Below are 17,466 nucleotides of genomic sequence, written 5' to 3'. Positions count from 1 at the left end.
TTGCACCCCTGGCTGCGTGGGTCTGCCTGGACTCTAGCCTACGGGGTCTGGACTGGTCTCCGGAGTGCTCAGATAGGGTTGCGCTTTACGCTGATGACGCCCTGTTTTTTATGTCGGATCCGTGGGTCTCCGGGCCCCGGGTGCTGCAGATTCTGCGGGTCTTTGGGGAGACCTCCGGCCTCTGCGCTAACCCATCCAAATCCATTCTGTTCCCGGGGATTAATGGTCCCAAGCTTAGGCCTCGCAGTTGGTGGTGGCTGAGGCAGGATTCCGGTGCCTCGGGGTGGTTATTACACGGTGCAAAACTGAAGCATGGTCATGGAATATCGCTCCATTACTGCCTACAGTTCGGGATGAGACGACGGTGTGGTCCCAACTCCCCCTCTCGTTATATGGTAGATCGGCCATTTTTAAAATGGTGTCTTTGCCTTGCCTGCTCTCTAGGCTGCAAAATTACCCCTTTCCAATCCCCCCGTTGTGGTTTCGTCAAATTAATGCATTACTCAATAGGTTTCTCTGGGGGGCGGAGCGGTTCGGGTGGCGCTCGCGACCTGTATCCAATCTACCTACTGCGATGGGATAGCGGCGGCGGATGTTCAGGCGTATTACTGGGCATCACATCTCCTAGTGATAAATGACTGGTGGTACTGCTCACAATCGGACCAAGCTTATGCTGTGGAAGGACTCCTCATGGCCGAAAACCCTCTGCTCCACTTTTTGTATAGCTCCTTGTCTCTAATGGAACTTCCCCCGGCATGTAGGACTGTCATTCAGATCTGGAGGCGATGGGATGGTGGGGCAAACTCACCGGTGCTACGCCTCTTTGGCGCGGCACACACCTCCGGCCAGTCGCGGCTCTGGTGGGTTTCCGTAGGTGGGATGACATCGGGATTTCTGTGTTGGTAGACGTAATGCGGGGATCCACACTCAAACCCTTTTAGCAGCTACAGGCTGATTTCGGCCTCCATAAATCGCAATTTCACAGATATCTGCAACTCAGACACGCCGTATCCGCTTTGATAAGGGGCCTCACAAGCCTCCTGGAGTTCCACCCGTTGGAGGGCCAGTTGCTCATGGGGGAACTAGGTGCCCAGAAGATTCGTCAAATTTACCAAATACTAACTACACACTCTACGACCACTATACACCGGACTCGGGCGGCGTGGGAAGAAGATGTGCCCACATTGACGGATGATGGCTGGGCAGAGGCCCTGGCTAGCCCCCGGTACTCTGCGGTCTCTACCAGATATCGACTGATCCAGTTTAAATATCTTCACAGGATTTACTGGACACGTTTACGTCTTTACAAGATGGGGGCTATTCGGTCCCCTATGTGCCTCCGATTCAATTCAGAGGAGGGGCCATTTCTCCATACTGTGTGGACCTGTGAGGCACTGCAACATTTTTGGTCGGGCATGAGGTCCTGCTTGGGGCAGGTGTTGGCATGGCGCATTCCTGCAGACCCTCGATTGATACTCCTATACAGTACCGAGGACATTGGGGGGGGGACAGATATAAAAGGCATTTATTGTTTCTAGGGCTTGCTTTAGCTAAACGTGACATTGCAAAACACTGGAAGACAACATCCCCACCCAGTATAGGTACCTGTAGGAAAGCAATGGATAGGTGCCTGTCCACTGAAGTCGCAGTATTTCAGTCTCTGGATGTCTGCAAAAACACAAGAAGATCTGGGCCAGATGGGCCACGTACCGTGGCATTGACCTGCCTCTCCTGGAGTCAGTGGCTTCCCGAGAACCAATTGATAGGCTGGTGGTGAGCAATTCACCGACATAGGGTAATGGTGTCGTGCAGAGGTAAAGGAGCAAGATTGCACTACGTTTGTATAATGTTGTATAAATGATGTATGGTGCGTAGTTGGGGGTGGGGGAGGGGGTTTTGGGTCTGCTGTTTGCAGACTTCATTGGGGATGTCATTAGGTGCCTTGCAGTCGTATATTGTATCTATACATGCTTCGATGCTCGCTGGGCTTTGCCCATTTGGTACCTTGAGAATCAATAAAATAAGTTGTTAAAAAAAAAAAGAATAGAGCAAAGAGTGCCTTCTACAAACTGAACCTTCTGTACAGAATCGAACACTACCTACCGCTGAAGAATCTCAAATCTGCCACACCAGCGCTGGCGCTGTCTAGTTTGGATTATGGGAGCCCCACCCTCACAGGCTCGGCCAAATCCCATCTTGCACCCCTTAAAACCACTCTCAATGCAGCAGCCAGAATTTTCACAGGAATAAAAAAATATGACCACATCTCCCCTACCCTGAAAGAACTGAATTGCCCCCTGATAGAAGCTTGCTGAAGCTTCAGAACTACCTGCCTCACTCCCAAACCTCTTCACACTGGGAAACCTGCTTACCTTGCTGCAAAAATCAAAAAAGAAGGTCAGGTGAGAAACCTAAGAAGCTCAAACACCCTGCTCCTCACTTCGCCTAAAGCCCACAAACAAAAAAGACTGGCACGGTCTTTCTCGAGGAATGTCCCTAAAATCTGGAACTCCATCCCAATACATATAAGGACGAACCCCTCCTTCCTGTGCTTTAAGAGACAGCTAAAGGAGCTCCCCCTCATCCGGCATCTCAACTATCGGATCACCCATTGCCCATCGCTAGCTTCTCCACCATGCTCGCCCTACTCCTCCTCGTGAGCAACCACCGTCCTGATCGGACTCTACTCAGCTGTCCTGATTACACTTGCTGTTGTGCTATGAACGTTTACCGATGTAAAGCGCTCTGATACCCCTGGGTCTTGCCAGCACTATATAAAACTCAAATAAATAAATAAACTCTACCTAGCTTAGGACAACGTGAATGCCACCCTAGGCTTGGCATAATGTAACACAAAGGCACAGTGTTCAGTGCCCTCCCTGGGCCATACTTGGATAGGAAATATCATGTGTCAGAACAGGGTGAATTAAATCAAATATTACACATCTTCTGATTTGTCTGTTTGTAGGTCTGGCCTAGACACAGCTTTAGCTGCCATGTCAGTATCATGAACAATAAAATCAATAAATAATACTACATACATACATACATACATAGAGGCCTTTAACAATCTTCCTTCATCCATTGGTTTGCCAACCTGTCATTCACATTATGCTTCTGGCACCACTTCAGAAAGTGTGGTGAAGGGTTCAGCCCACTCCAGCCATTGGCTCTCTTACACTCTGAAAGGCACAATTTTTCCTAATCACATGCCCACTTCAAAAGTGCTGCACTTAAGTAGAAGGGCTGTTTTGGGTCAATTGCTCATTTTATTTTTTCACATTTATTTTCTATATTGTTATTGCATATGCTTGCATCAATAGATATATAAATACCGTTACAGGCTTCCAAGGTCAGACCCAGTGGCTTTACCAATGCTTGTTTGCAGATGAAATGGCTTCTGCAACAATAGGCAAGGTTTCTGCCAGTAAAAAACGATTTAGTCATTTGTGGCCTCTTCCGTCTGCAGACAAAATGCAAATAATTAATAGGTAGGACATGAAATGAAATAGGGGTGATGGACATACCACGACAGAGGGGTGTCAGCCTCTGCAAAGGAAAGAGAAAGGAACATCATGGAATGATGAATAAACGGAACACAGAAGGAGAGAGAAACAGAAAAAGTGTTCATGAGAGAAAAAGTTGAGAAAGAAAATGGAAACAGACAAAACATTGGTAGAAAAGGAGGCGAAAGAAGAAGGTGAAAGGAACACCAGTGAAAGGAAATAAAGAAAAGGTGAAGCATAGGATGGTAGGCTAAAAGAATGAATGAATGTAAGGGTGAAAGAATGAATGGATGGAAGGCTGAAAGAATTAATGGATGGAAGGGTGAAAGAATGAATAGATAGAAGAGTGACTGGAAGGATGGTAAGCTGAAAGAATGAATAGATGGAAGGGTGAACAAATGAATGGATGGTAGGATGAATGAATGGGTGGTATGCTGAAAGAATAAAGGGATGGTAGGCTGAAAGAATAAAGGGATGGTAGGGTGAAAGAATAAAGGGATGGTAGGCTGAAAGAATAAAGGGATGGTAGGCTGAAAGAATAAAGGGATGGTAGGGTGAAAGAATAAAGGGATGGTAGGGTGAAAGAATAAAGGGATGGCAGGCTGAAAGAATAAAGGGATGGCAGGCTGAAAGAATAAAGGGATGGCAGGCTGAAAGAATAAAGGGATGGTAGGGTGAAAGAATAAAGGGATGGTAGGGTGAAAGAATAAAGGGATGGTAGGGTGAAAGAATAAAGGGATGGTAGGCTGAAAGAATAAAGGGATGGTAGGGTGAAAGAATAAAGGGATGGTAGGGTGAAAGAATAAAGGGATGGCAGGCTGAAAGAATAAAGGGATGGTATGCTGAAAGAATAAAGGGATGGTAGGGTGAAAGAATAAAGGGATGGCAGGCTGAAAGAATAAAGGGATGGTAGGCTGAAAGAATAAAGGGATGGTAGGGTGAAAGAATAAAGGGATGGTAGGGTGAAAGAATAAAGGGATGGCAGGCTGAAAGAATAAAGGGATGGTAGGCTGAAAGAATAAAGGGATGGTAGGGTGAAAGAATAAAGGGATGGCAGGCTGAAAGAATAAAGGGATGGCAGGCTGAAAGAATAAAGGGATGGTAGGGTGAAAGAATAAAGGGATGGTAGGGTGAAAGAATAAAGGGATGGCATGCTGAAAGAATAAAGGGATGGTAGGCTGAAAGAATAAAGGGATGGTAGGGTGAAAGAATAAAGGGATGGTAGGGTGAAAGAATAAAGGGATGGTAGGGTGAAAGAATGAATTGATGGAAGGCTGAAAGAAGGAATGGATGGAAGGGTGAAAGAATAAAGGGATGGTAGGGTGAAAGAATGAATGGATGGAAGGCTGAAAGAAGGAATGGATGGTAGGGTGAAAGAATAAAGGGATGGTAGGCTGAAAGAATAAAGGGATGGTAGGGTGAAAGAATAAAGGGATGGTAGGGTGAAAGAATGAATGGATGGAAGGCTGAAAGAAGGAATGGATGGAAGGGTGAAAGAATAAAGGGATGGTAGGCTGAAAGAATAAAGGGATGGTAGGGTGAAAGAATAAAGGGATGGCAGGTTGAAAGATTGAATTGATGGAAGGGTGAAACAATGAATGATGGAAGGGGGAAAGAATGAATGGAGGGAAGGCTGATAAAATAGGATGAAAGAATGGAGTGAAAACAACAGTTCCTCTTTTACATTGACGAAAAGGCAAACGGATGGACGAAGGAGTGAAGGGATTGAGAGGTAAAAGGGTGAATGGGCAGAAGGATGAAGAAAGGGCATATGGGTAAGTGTAAATTGATATATGAATGGATGAATGGGTGCATGGATGGAAAGGTGAATGGACTGCCAGATTAATGGATCAATAGATAGAAGGCTGAAAGGGTTGATGAAGTGATAGATGGAAGGACAATGAAAGGGCACAGGGAACCCTCCTACCTAGGGTCAGGGTTGCTTGCTTTGTGTGCTCGGTGTAGAGATATGACTCAAGCGGGGGGGGGGGTATTGTATATCTTCTGACTACTCCCTTGTTGTGATTTGTAGTGCACTGGCAGCTGTGATTACAGCTCAAGGTCCCATTATTATCATGTTTATAGTTTATTTATATTCTGGGTCCACATGTGTGCAGCTGTAGTGGCAGTGGTTCTGTGTGTGAACTTGTAGATCCTGGGGGCGGGGGAGCTGCAGCATAAAGCGGAACTGAGAGACAGGCGAGGATGAAGTGGGGTACAGTCACCCCATATATGACTGTTTTTATAGCTTCTCAACTCTATGGTGTCAGGTAATGACCACATGAAATGACTCATCGGGACCTTCAAGAGTCCTCCGGTGGCTAGCAGAATAGCTTGTCCAGTTAGTACTCAGTGGCTAGTTATAGCGGTCTGGCTGGTTATGTCCCACTCATATGGGTGAATATGGTTACATAGTTGGAAGTGGAGGACGGTTCTAGTTACTCAATCGCTGGGTTGAGGATAAGGTGCCTCTGGTGCTGGTGCTTACCTGTTTCTATCATCACGTCATTGGCGGCTTGTCCAGGGCATTGACTGCTAGGGTCCATGCGCATTATCGCTGTAGGTTGTAGTTGAAGACTCTTCGCCTGGTAGTCTGATGGGTCTCCCTGAAGCAGCCAGGTTTCCATTCTTCATCTGAATCTCATGTGGTTGTGTGTCCTTCATGTTTGATTTGGCGAGGAGTTCCAGAGCTCTGCAGCTCGGGCGGAAGGTGTAGCATCTCCTGTACGCTTCTTTCTGTACAGAGGTACGATGATCCGTGTTGCTAATCTTAAACATGGCAGCCTGTTTTATAACTATTGTATGAACTTCAGCTTGAAGTAGAATGGTTCTTTTTCATAGAAGCCTTTGTAAACAGATTGCCTCAGTCACTGGTCCCCTAGCTGCAGGTACCCAGGGAGGGGGAACTAAGACAGGCATTATGTGTTCCTTGGGGTGTAGTAAACACCAAGAGAGGGGGGACAGGGAGCGTTAAAGAAAAGGTAGGTCCAGTACTGTTGCTCCCAAGAACTGATATGTACTCACTTGTTGGTAGCTGTTCCTAAAAGAGAGATAGGTAACCTACTGGGTTACATAGAACAGAAGTTTCGAAAAAATGGTCTTTATATGTGTCTGATGAAGAAGGGGGAATTTCTCCTTTAGAAATTAGTGCCCTCACACACTCTTGCAAGTGTCATGCTTCATCGTCGGGCGTTGCTCCTCTTGGAGGTGGTGCTGCTGTCCTCCACGGGCCCCGCGAGAGGGCTCTTTGTCAGAGATCTTTCAGGAGACGCCGCAGTTGTTCATGTGGGTGTGTGGGCCTAAAAAAGAGGTGGTGCAAGTTTATATTAAAATTACCCCGCCGGTACCTTTGAGTCAGTTTTATTCGTAGGCCCGTGGGGTCAAAGTAAAATGTTAGGGGAATGAGGCTCCTCTATTTAGCAAATATAGTAGAGGTGGCGGTATTACTCTGCTTCTCTCAATACCCGTGCGTATTTGTGAATGTGAAACCTGGGCGACATGTTTCGCGCTTAAGAGAGGTCCCTAATGGATCCTAGTGCGCTTCGTCAGGACTGTGTCAAGTGAATTAGTGTGATAAAAATATAAAAATAGGATAAGGGAAAAAAAGCACCTTATAGTCCTATGGTACCTCTATTAAGGTTCTGAATGAGTGAGCGTACTCAGTGGAACATCTCAATGGTGTTCCTGTTATTACCCCTTCATATGAATGGAGTGCCTGAACGGCGGGTCCCCGTGGTCTCGAGGAGGGGTCTGATAGTGCCCCTTCGTAATGGCCTTGAACCTGCCCAGCCACTGGGTGACTGCCGGAGATGGAGTGTAGCCAGAAGAGAAGTCTTGTCGCAGCAGTCTGGATATTTTGTAATTTCCGTATAAGGATGTACGCGCTTCGAGGTACAACCTTTTGGAATAGTCCACCTTTTCGATTAAGAGAGTGAGGATAGCTTGTAGCTTTTGTTGGTATCCAAGGTACAGTTAAACGTTACCCACAGGCTCCTCTTTGACATTGCTGATGATGCATGAAGTTTATTGGGTCATAAGGTCATAGGTTGGTGTTTGTGTTGCTGTACGCAAGCCCCGAGCCCTGTGTTTGCAGTTTTGAGTTGTAGGGGGTTATTTATCATCCACGTGTCTGTGACGTGGAGGCAGTCATCAAGTGTTGACGTGTGGAGGATTCTGGATTGCCCCCTTATTTTGAATGGTTTTTGTGTGGTCTGCACAGCTGGTGCACGTCAGGTTGAAGGATGTAATGAAATCCAGCATGGAAATTAGGAAGGTATTGAAAAGGAGAGATGATGAAACCCCATGGGGCGCCAAAGTGCAGGGTGTGAGGTGCTGATGTAAAAGGAGGAATAAAGCCCAGTCCTTGTCTGTCTTTGAGGTAGGAGGCAATCCTTCCTAGATCACTGTTGCACGTGTCAGGATGGCGTAGTGCAGAAACCTGTCGACTGGTCCATTTGTACTATAGCTGACATGCTATTATTGTCATCTGCAAGTTTAAGGCCGTCACATATGGACATGCCCGCTTCCTTGGTTCCTCTGCCTGGTCTGATTCCAGACTGTTGATCAGACAAGAGGCTGTTTTCCTTAGTGAAGTTGTAGAGTTAGCTGAAGAACGGTCTTTCTATCAATTTACCCAGGAATGGGCCATTGGACATTGGTCCGTGGTTTGCACGGTTGGAAGGGTCATGATTCTTCTTCTTGAGTAATGGTCTTAAGTAGCCGCTTTTCAACTCGGATGCAAAAGATCCTTGTTGTAAGAATTTATTTACCAAGCTTCTGGTTGCTTCTCCAGCACACAAGGTTAGAAGTATATCTTTCAAGATGTCCTTGTGGGCAAAGTCCAGTTCTGCTGGCCGACACATCTTGACAAGGCTGGGGAGTTCTTCTTTAAAGCACGCGTTGCAGGTCTTTTGTGTGCTTGCCTCTGTGGGGTCTTGCTGATTGGAAGAGGCGTTTCAGCTGTTTTTTCTTGACGTAGGGTCCTAGTTTTTCAATATCTGCAAAGAGCTCTTTGGAGAGTTTGTCGCCGGCTTGAGAGCAGGAGGTCTCAGCGTTGTAGAACCGTCCTTTCATAGTTTTGATTGCCACTTTGTAGGCCGTTTTATAATGACATAGTCCATTTTCTTCTCACGCATCCGATGATTTCCTCCATCATGTTGTAAAATGAGGATCTCTGTTCTCATTTTTCTGAAGTGGTCATTGTTCCGTGGGATTCTTTTCTTCTGGTTTGGTTTGTTTATCTCAGATAACAAGTTATGGTTCATTAACTGTCAGAGTTTTTTCAAGGTGGGAGTCGATTGCTTCAAGGTGTGGGCTGTTGGTGTTATTGGTTTTCTTTGTGTTTGTTCTGCAGACCCGCAGGATCAGGTTGAAGGCCTGGACATGATGGTTGCTCCAGTTTACAGGGCAGTTGGTGATTCCTGCGGCATGTCCAGGCAGGAGAGCACGTCCTCTAGCGTGTGTCCAGTTGAATGAGTAGGCACAGAAACAATTTGTTGGAGTTTGAGTGGCTCTAGGTTTCATATAATTAATGCTATGGTCGTTTGATGCTAATTGTCATCCCAGTCATTAGGGTCCTCTGGGAATTTGCAGGTTGGGGAGATTAGCAGAGTTACCTTGATGTGTCCAGAGAGGCGTCCTTGCATTCTCTGTGGCTTGGAGGCAGCCTGTAGACCAGGAGGAGGGAGTCGTGTCTGCAGTCGGGTACCACCTCCCTTGCATGGATTCACAACCAGCCATGGCAGATTCTTGAATGTGGAGGCTCTACAGAGACTTCTCAAAGATGTCAGCTATGCGTCCGCCTGTTCTGCTGGCGCAGTTTCTGTTGATGATGCCGTGTTCAGGTGGATTGCATGTATGGGATGGGAGGGCGCTGGTGTGGGTGAGTCAGGTGTCTGTGATGAAGGTGAGATCTGGTGCTGCAATATGATTTGTGCTTTAGTATGAACAGAAGAAGAATAAAATGGGCCAGCACTGCAGTGGCGCTGGCTGTAGCTCCCGCAGTAGCTCCTGCAATACGATTGGTTATTGTGTCTAAACAGTTGAACTGGGGAAAGAACCAATGAAGCAGCGTGTAGCGTAAAGCATGTAGAACACGCAGTAGATCCTGCAATGTGATTGGTTCTTTTGTCTGAACACGTGTGTCTCTGCTCTTCCATAGAATGCAACTGCAACCAGAAGGGCTCGAAGCATGACCGCTGCAATGACACCGGTTACTGCGAGTGCTTGGACGGCGCCACCGGGCCCAAGTGTGACGACTGCCTTCCTGGCTACTACTGGAGACAGGGCTGCTTACGTAAGTATCCGCAGGCCTGGGGTGGGGTAGGGGTGCAGGCGCGGCCAGACTGGGAACAGCAACCAGCCCTGGCAATCTGCTAGACTGGCCCTGAGGTGTGGGGGGCTAGTGAGAAGCACTGCTCCCGTTTTTGTTACTGAGGGTCGACATTGCAGCACTGCTGTAAAACTAGCCCCCACCTTTCCAGTCCACATGGAAAACTCCCGGTGCCCGCTACAGCCAGTCCGGCCCAGGGGTGAGGGGAGAAGATGGGTTAGTGCTAAAATGGCATGACAAATCCATGACAAATCTAATATATAGGACAGGCCCAGAAGCCCTCACCGGAGCATCTTACAGAAGCTAAGGACTGTTCCATTTTACTTCATGCCAGGGATCTGCTGGGCACGGTGTTCAGTAAGTAGGGATAGTGGCGTAGCTTCAGGGAGGGTGTTCGTGGTGTTACACCCCCCTAATAAATGTTTTTTTTCTGATAAATAGTTGAGTACAGGTGCTTTCTGTCAGGTACGGTGAGGTCTCTGTCGGATTTCACCAGGAATTGTTTACACACACACAGACAAAAACGCACACACATTCTCTCCCTCTCTGTTTTGAAAGTCTTGAAAAATATTGGTTACTTATTTTCCAAAATATTGCATTCTCTCTCATTGTACTCCTACAAATCTGCATTCCTCTCCATTCCCACTGCTCCTTAAACCCCTTTGTGTGCTCTGCTTTTCATATAATGTATTTAAACATTATATGCCAGCCTGATTGTCGGAAAACCTGAAGCCCACACCGCCCCAATCTTACTAACCAAGCTACGCCCCTCAGTAGAGACACTTCTCAGTAGGGAGACTCCTACAGATGGAGGTCATGTGAGGGTTAGCTTCTACAAAGAGAGCCCCTAGGCACTGTCATTGCGGTGTCGTACAGTCCCTCGTATACATGTCTTTAGTGCCAGGCCAGCAGGGGCAGTTTGTGGAACCTGCATGACAGCTCTTCCTGAGCAGACAAGCTTCCTGGGGCGATTGTCTCTCTGGTGTGTGTCTGGGGAGAGGATGTAAGGCTCAGAAGGGAATATACCTCTTTTTCCCCGCATTTTTTTTCCCTGCAGGGAATTACAACGCGTTTGTTACAATGATCGCGTTGTAACAACGCATACCATTACAACGACTTGTGGAGGGGGGGCACTGGATGTTGGAGTAGTATAATTTACTATTCCAACTCCAGTATGTGCAACAGTAGGGAAGGTGTTGGATTTTAAATCCAAAACCTTCTGCCCCCTCCGCAAGTCGTTGTTCCGACTTGCGGAGTAATGGTATGCGTTGTTACAACGCGGTCGTTGTAACGGCCGCGTTGTAATTCCCTGCGGGGAAAAGTACTTGTGGTAAACAATGTTTCCCCTCAGAAGGTGGCTCTTTAACGGTGCCAAAGGGATGGGTTATGCAAGATTTGTGGTAACGTCTGTCCTCCAGAGGACAACCTGAAAGAAAGTCCTTTAGCTCAGGTCTGGCACTTCTTGTGTTCAGGAGTGAGGGCGGATGAACATCAACGTCTATTGAGTGGAGGTTCCTCTGTGGACTGTCGGTCACAGGCCACTGACTGACAGTCACTCTAGTTCCAATCAATGGCAGGGGCTACTGGGCTGGCTCGTTTCACATCGATGTGTGGGCTAGCACCGAACATCTGGGGTTTGTGGACGCTGGTCATACTTCCACATCCGTGTATGGGCTGGCACCAAATATCTGGACACTGGTCGCGTTCCATATCTGTCTTTGGGCCACGGCTGCACCTCTGTGTGGGGTTTCACATCCACCTGAGGGCTGGCACTGACTATCCGTCTGTGGGTCCTGGTTTCACATTAGCCTATGGGCCAGGGCTGCGCCTCTGGGCACGGTAACAGAATACCTGTCTGTGGGCCAAAGTTCAGTCAGTGCACAGTGAATGAATGTTTGTTGCCTGCACCTCTGTCTGTAGCTGAATATCTGTGGGCCACAACTACGCCCCTGTCTAGGGGTTGATGGTTTATGGACATGGTTCAATGTGTGCCTGAGGAAGGTGGCTACATGTCAGTGGGTGTGCAGGGGTTGAACATCTTTGGGCCATGTCTGTTTGTCTGTAGGCATGCAGAAACTGGTTGAAGGATTGCAACTTTTGAACTGAAAGTAACAGAAGTATCTCTGTGTCAAAAGGAGTAACCAATCTACATAAAATACAAATCTGTGATCTCTATGTTACACAATCAGTTTCGTAGCAGGTACATTAACCCTTCATGCTACCTTATGAGTCAAAACTGTGACTAGACAAAAAGCAGATCTCTCTATCAAGTGCATTAATCGCCAAAGATATCTTACCATTATTATTATCTCCTGGCATTTGCTGGGCACACAGAGATCTCTGCAGCAGGGGCCTAGGCCAGATTATTTTAAAATGCAGCCTCTGTGACTAATTAACTAAGCAGAACGGATGTGCGGTCACATCTGTCCTTGCTGACAATTTCATTACAGCAGATTTTTAAAACATAAATATGTAAGTTGGCTATCAGACTCCACTTTTTATGACTCCGCCCTCGTGATTCCACCCTCTTTCCTGTGCCACACCTTGAGGCGCAAATCATGGGTTCACAGAATCATTTTTTTCCAATTCCAGCACCGAGCGCTGCATACACCCACGTTTCTTGGCGCTGCAGGAACGTTAGCAGAGTAAGCTTGCAATCACTACTGAAGCACATCACGTGCTACCTTAAAAAATGGTTTAGAAACCTGTCCTGGTCCTCAGCAGCTGGAATCCTTTTCATGGGTGAAGTGAGAGATTGTTCCACGGCTTTGGTGCTGCAATAGAGAGCGCCCGGCCTCCTGATCCAGATAATAGGGCTGCTTGTTGCATCAAGAAGTAAAAACAAGTGTACCTCACCACCACTGACTTGTGCAGCGCCGCGAAGGGTCTGAGCGGAGGAGCAAACTTAGTGCGCCCCCTCAACCTAAGAACCAAGCTTTGGGGACTCAGTCCATTGACGAGGAAGATTCCTTAGTGAACACATTTGATTGTTGTGGTCACCAAGAGAAACTCAAAAAACCTGCAGCAACATTACAGTGACCTGTAGAGCAGGGTGCACAGTGCACCCTCCAGGGCCATGCTGTCTATGGTCCACTACTGGTGTCTGTTTTTGAGCAGTGGCTGAACATCTGTGCGTGGGCGTTGGCTGAATGTCTGTGGCAAATACCTCTTTCGGTTGTGGGTGAACATCTGTTCATAGTGGCTGAACATCTGTCTGTGTGTGGCACAGCTGAATGCAACTGTGAAGTGGCCTAAGGTTATTTAGTGGTTAATGTTTATGCACCATTAATGTTGCCATTTAGTTCTGCTCAACAAACTCCAGGTGGGAATGGAAGGGTAAAACAGGAAACAACATGTCAGGATTGCTATAGAAGAATACGGCTCTCCTGCTGAGAGCAGCTGACCTTTTATGTAGCCGGCTAGGCCACCATGCCATCCCCGCAATGCATAGTCACGACAAAGCACAATGAAACAACAGTATTTGTTTATATGCAGAACTGACCCTGTCTCTTTTCCCTCTCTGCAGCGAATGTGTGCGACGATGAGTTCCTGATATGCCAAAATGGCGGAACCTGCCACGAGAACCAGCGCTGTCTCTGTCCAGTTGGTTTCAAGGGGGTCCTGTGTGAACAACCCAAGTGCGACTCCCTCAACAAGGATTGTGACGCCGCATCCGGTGTGCACATTAGCTTGACTGCCTTCGTCCTGTGCACCCTGTCCCTTCTGCTGTCACATCTGCGGGACTTCTAGATTGCCAAAAGGGTAGCAATTGCACAAGGAAGAAAAAAGAGACCACGAGGGCCTGTCGGAGGGATAGACCAGGCCCATATGCAATCTCGCCACTACCCTTGATGACAAGTAAAGAAGCACTTTTTGTTACATGGGATGGCTCTTTCGCAAAAAAGCCGAGGCTGGTTAAAATCCTGCAATGGAAGCCCAGATCTCCTGTGGAACATCACTTGGACAGTTGGCCACTTGGAACATTGGGCATGTGGATTCAGGATTGTTGGCCATGTAGAGTTGGCCGGAGAAACTATTCACCACTTGGATTGTTGGCCTTGTAGAGATGGTCACGCAAACTGTTGGCCATTTGTACTGTTGGCCATGCGAATCGTTGGCCATGTAGAGATAACCGCTTAGGCTGTGGTCATGCGGATGTTTGTCCATGCTGCTGGGTGTCCATGTGGACTGTTGGTCATGGGTCTGTTGGCCATGTAGAGTGGCTACTTGGACTGTTGGTCATGTGGACGGCTAACCATGCTGATGGTTGTCCATGTGGACTATTGGTTATGGGTCTGGTGGCCATGTCAGTCCTGAGACATTGGGGCAGGCCTGGTAAAGGGTCTACTGTGATTAACAATCGATGGCACAGCTTCACAATGGCAGAATCACAATAGATTCTCCAAAAATTTCTTATTACGAGACACGGGTTTCTCTGCCAAAAGCAAACAGGGAGGAAAATAGGGTAATTACATATGTGCTTGCAATTTTTCTTTTCTTCTGATTTTATACTGGTTTCGCTTTTCAATTTGGGGCAGAAGAAGGGCCTAGAATCAGGATATGTCCACACCAAGACCCCACTGGCTCTGACTGTTCCGTCGTTGCCACTTCCTCCTTGGATGGCCTACGACTGTGTTCCTCTTCGGCATATCACAGACGGCACAGCTAGCCATTGCGTCCACTCATAGTTATATATATACATATATATATACATATATATATATTTTTGTTAATTTGTTCTATGTGCAATCTACTGGGACACACCGTAAACACGAGGTGGCAAAACCATCAGCTACAGAATAAGACATGATAGCAGAATGGCTCGTAATGTCCCTTATAGAAACAGTTCTTTTATTTTTATTTAGTAGATTTTATTTTTGTTGCAATTTAATGTTTGGAGATGGTCATGAGATGGTTACCATGGACATTCTGTCAAGGTGTATAATCCCACAGTAAAATGATGTAACGCTGAATAACTGCTGTGTGTTGTGTCTTTCCTCCATTTTCATTAATGGGGGCAGTTTGCTCCTGTAGTCCTGGTAAGACTCGGGCCTTTCTGCCCAACATCTTACAGATGCCTGCAAGCAACGCACTGCAGGGTTTAACCAACCCAACCATGGCTTTAGAGTCTTCCCTAATTGTCTGTCTACATTCAAACATACACCATTTTGGCATGAAGGCTGTGAAAAATGTGTGAGTATATACTCAAGACATGTGCCAACAATGGTACAGTGTGGTGTAATGAGTGACAGATGGCGAAACACTTTGCCACCGTGAGGAAAGTCTGCTCATGCAGAGAAAACTACATGAATACTGTACTAGCAAAAAGGCATTCTCGCAACAAGGGAATTTACATTTGGGTCTTCCGAAAACTGTGAGTAAATCCTCAATTGTAGCCTCAATGCAACACTTTTAATTTTTGCTATGTGGCTAATGACACTATTTGAATATAAATCCCTTATTTCCCAACCACTGCAACCCCCCCCCCCTCCCTTGTATCTACAGCTCCCTCCCTTGTATCTACAGCTCCCTCCCTTGTATCTCCAGAGTGTGACAACAGGCCACCCTCTCCCCCGGAGAAACCATGAAGCAACGCTGAGACATTATTTATGTATGTTCTACTTTATTATATACACATTTTTTCCTTACCCAAGTGTATGTCGTATGTATGGGTTTTTCCAAAAGGCACAGTGTTAAACCTTTCCTAGTTCACTTGAACTACACTAGATCTCTTCACTTTGCAGTGTATGTCTCACAAGGAGCTGCTCACAATAAAGAAATGCCTGTAAATGAGGTAATATGTATACAGCCAGAGGATAGGACATTTACCTCTCCATTTGTGTCCCAACAGACAAGCGGTGATTGGTAAATGTATATTTTTACATTTCTGGGCATGCAAATCGTGTGCATCCATTGAGAAACAATAGGAGTGGAAACAGGGAACTAGATTCCCTCGGCCCTGAAGAAGAGCCAGTTAGGGGTACGGCTTGAAACATGTTGGCCTTTAGGATATCAGAATAATAACCTACTTTTTTCCTAAATTTCCCGCAATCTTTTTTAACCATACCGACTGGAGGTAGAAATAAAATAGGATACACCTACCAGCTAGGTATTTTTAAACTACACCACCACCACTCCACCTTCATAAACACTATCTTTTAAAATTTTATAAGAAAATAGTGCGATAGGTCGCAGCACACCCCGATCCGTAGCGGAACTGGATGGACCCGATGATGAAGCATGCCGCCAAGTGGTAACCGTGGTGGGTGAGGGTTTTATGAGAAAAACGTTGTTTTTTGTTTAGTGGAGAGATATTATCTTTGTTCATGACAGAAGTGGGTTCTTTTGCTTTGAAATCAGTTACTTGTAGAGGAGGCTGAACCCAGCTTATCCCCTTCCTCTCCCGCCTTCTTTTTGATTCGTAATGGCAATGTTCTCCAACCAAAAGGCAGATGTTTTAGGTGCAGAGAAATATGCTGCCTCTAAAATATAGGCGGTGTAAATTATATCAAAGTTTCTGCAGAGTCATTTCCTAGCTCGGCTTTCTGTGACCTTGGCCAGTGCACGCACTTTCTGATGGTTTGGATTCAGAATGTCATACTGCACACAGTGAGTGAGATGTCATGAGTCCCTGCAATGCAAACTCATGCATGGTTTACTCATGCATGGTTTACTCATGCATGGTTTAACTCAATACCAGGTGTCATTGTGGAGGGACAAGCCTTCATCACCTGCTCAGATAGTGCCTAGAAGCTCCAGAACATTTGCTGCACTCTGGGCCTGCCAGCTCCTCCACTAAGAATGGGAACAACGAGGTGCTATAAAGAAAAGCAACCATGTCACACCTTTGTCATGTTTGGGGCCCATAAGCTAGTTTGAGCGTAGTTAGGCTGCACCGCATTGTACTGTCAGTGAACGAACTAACATTACTGCGTAAATGAACCCTGTGGCCTTTCCGCCCACTGGTCTGCTGTCTCATGTTTGCCACTGAAATATTGGAGGCCATGTGATTAGGTCTAGCATTAGCCAATACTTTTTGCTTGAAATTAAATGATATACAGACCCACTGGAATTGTAGGCAGAGCGGCGTCTCCATGCAAGGGATGGGTCAGTACAATTTGGTCTTGGGTGAGCCACATACTGCAGCAAGAATGTATGGTCCCTCTAACCATGCTCCGAGCAGCAATGAAGATGGCGGCCAGACCCACAGAGGCATTCCAGAAGGAGGAGAAGGCTGCTTCCCTCTGGCAAGGTTATAGTAATGAGAGGATGTAGGTGCAACATCACACGACACTGGTGGGACAGGCAAAGAAGACGAACATTAGGAACTTGGCCCCTCGGCAGACGCGGGGCAGCAGCGGGGCAGTCTAGGTAGGAGATGTAGGTCCCTGCACAGGCCCTCAAGCAGCACCACAAACACTGCTGTCTCTAGAAGGAGCAGCTCATGTGCAGTGGGAAGAGTGGATCCAGGTCTCCAGACCACAACAAACATCTGTGTTAGTGCTGAGCAAGGTCTCATAGGGTCTTCACCAGCACGGCTGCAATGCAGTCTGTCTCTTGACACACAAACGTAGACCCAACCACTGGGCCGGACGGAGCGGCAGGCCTTGGTTGGGCACTCAGGGAGGG

General features: G+C 46.9%; 1 protein-coding gene across 2 annotated transcripts in view; it reads left to right on the top strand.

Moving 5' to 3' along the window:
- Positions 1-14,798, top strand: part of NTNG2 (netrin G2) — a 485,923-nt gene extending 471,125 nt beyond the window's left edge. For both annotated transcript variants that reach the window (XM_085613924.1, XM_085613925.1), the window contains 2 exons: positions 9,667-9,801; positions 13,364-14,798. In XM_085613924.1, the coding sequence (XP_085470050.1) occupies positions 9,667-9,801; positions 13,364-13,587 (359 nt within the window). In that variant the 3' untranslated portion in view covers positions 13,588-14,798. The remainder of the gene's footprint in view (positions 1-9,666; positions 9,802-13,363) is intronic.
- The last annotated feature ends 2,668 nt before the right edge of the window (positions 14,799-17,466 follow it).

The sequence above is a fragment of the Triturus cristatus genome, chromosome 1_2, assembly GCF_964204655.1.
Source record: "Triturus cristatus chromosome 1_2, aTriCri1.1, whole genome shotgun sequence".
Taxonomy (NCBI): Eukaryota; Metazoa; Chordata; class Amphibia; order Caudata; family Salamandridae; genus Triturus; species Triturus cristatus.
This window is presented reverse-complemented; position numbering and strand designations above follow the sequence as displayed.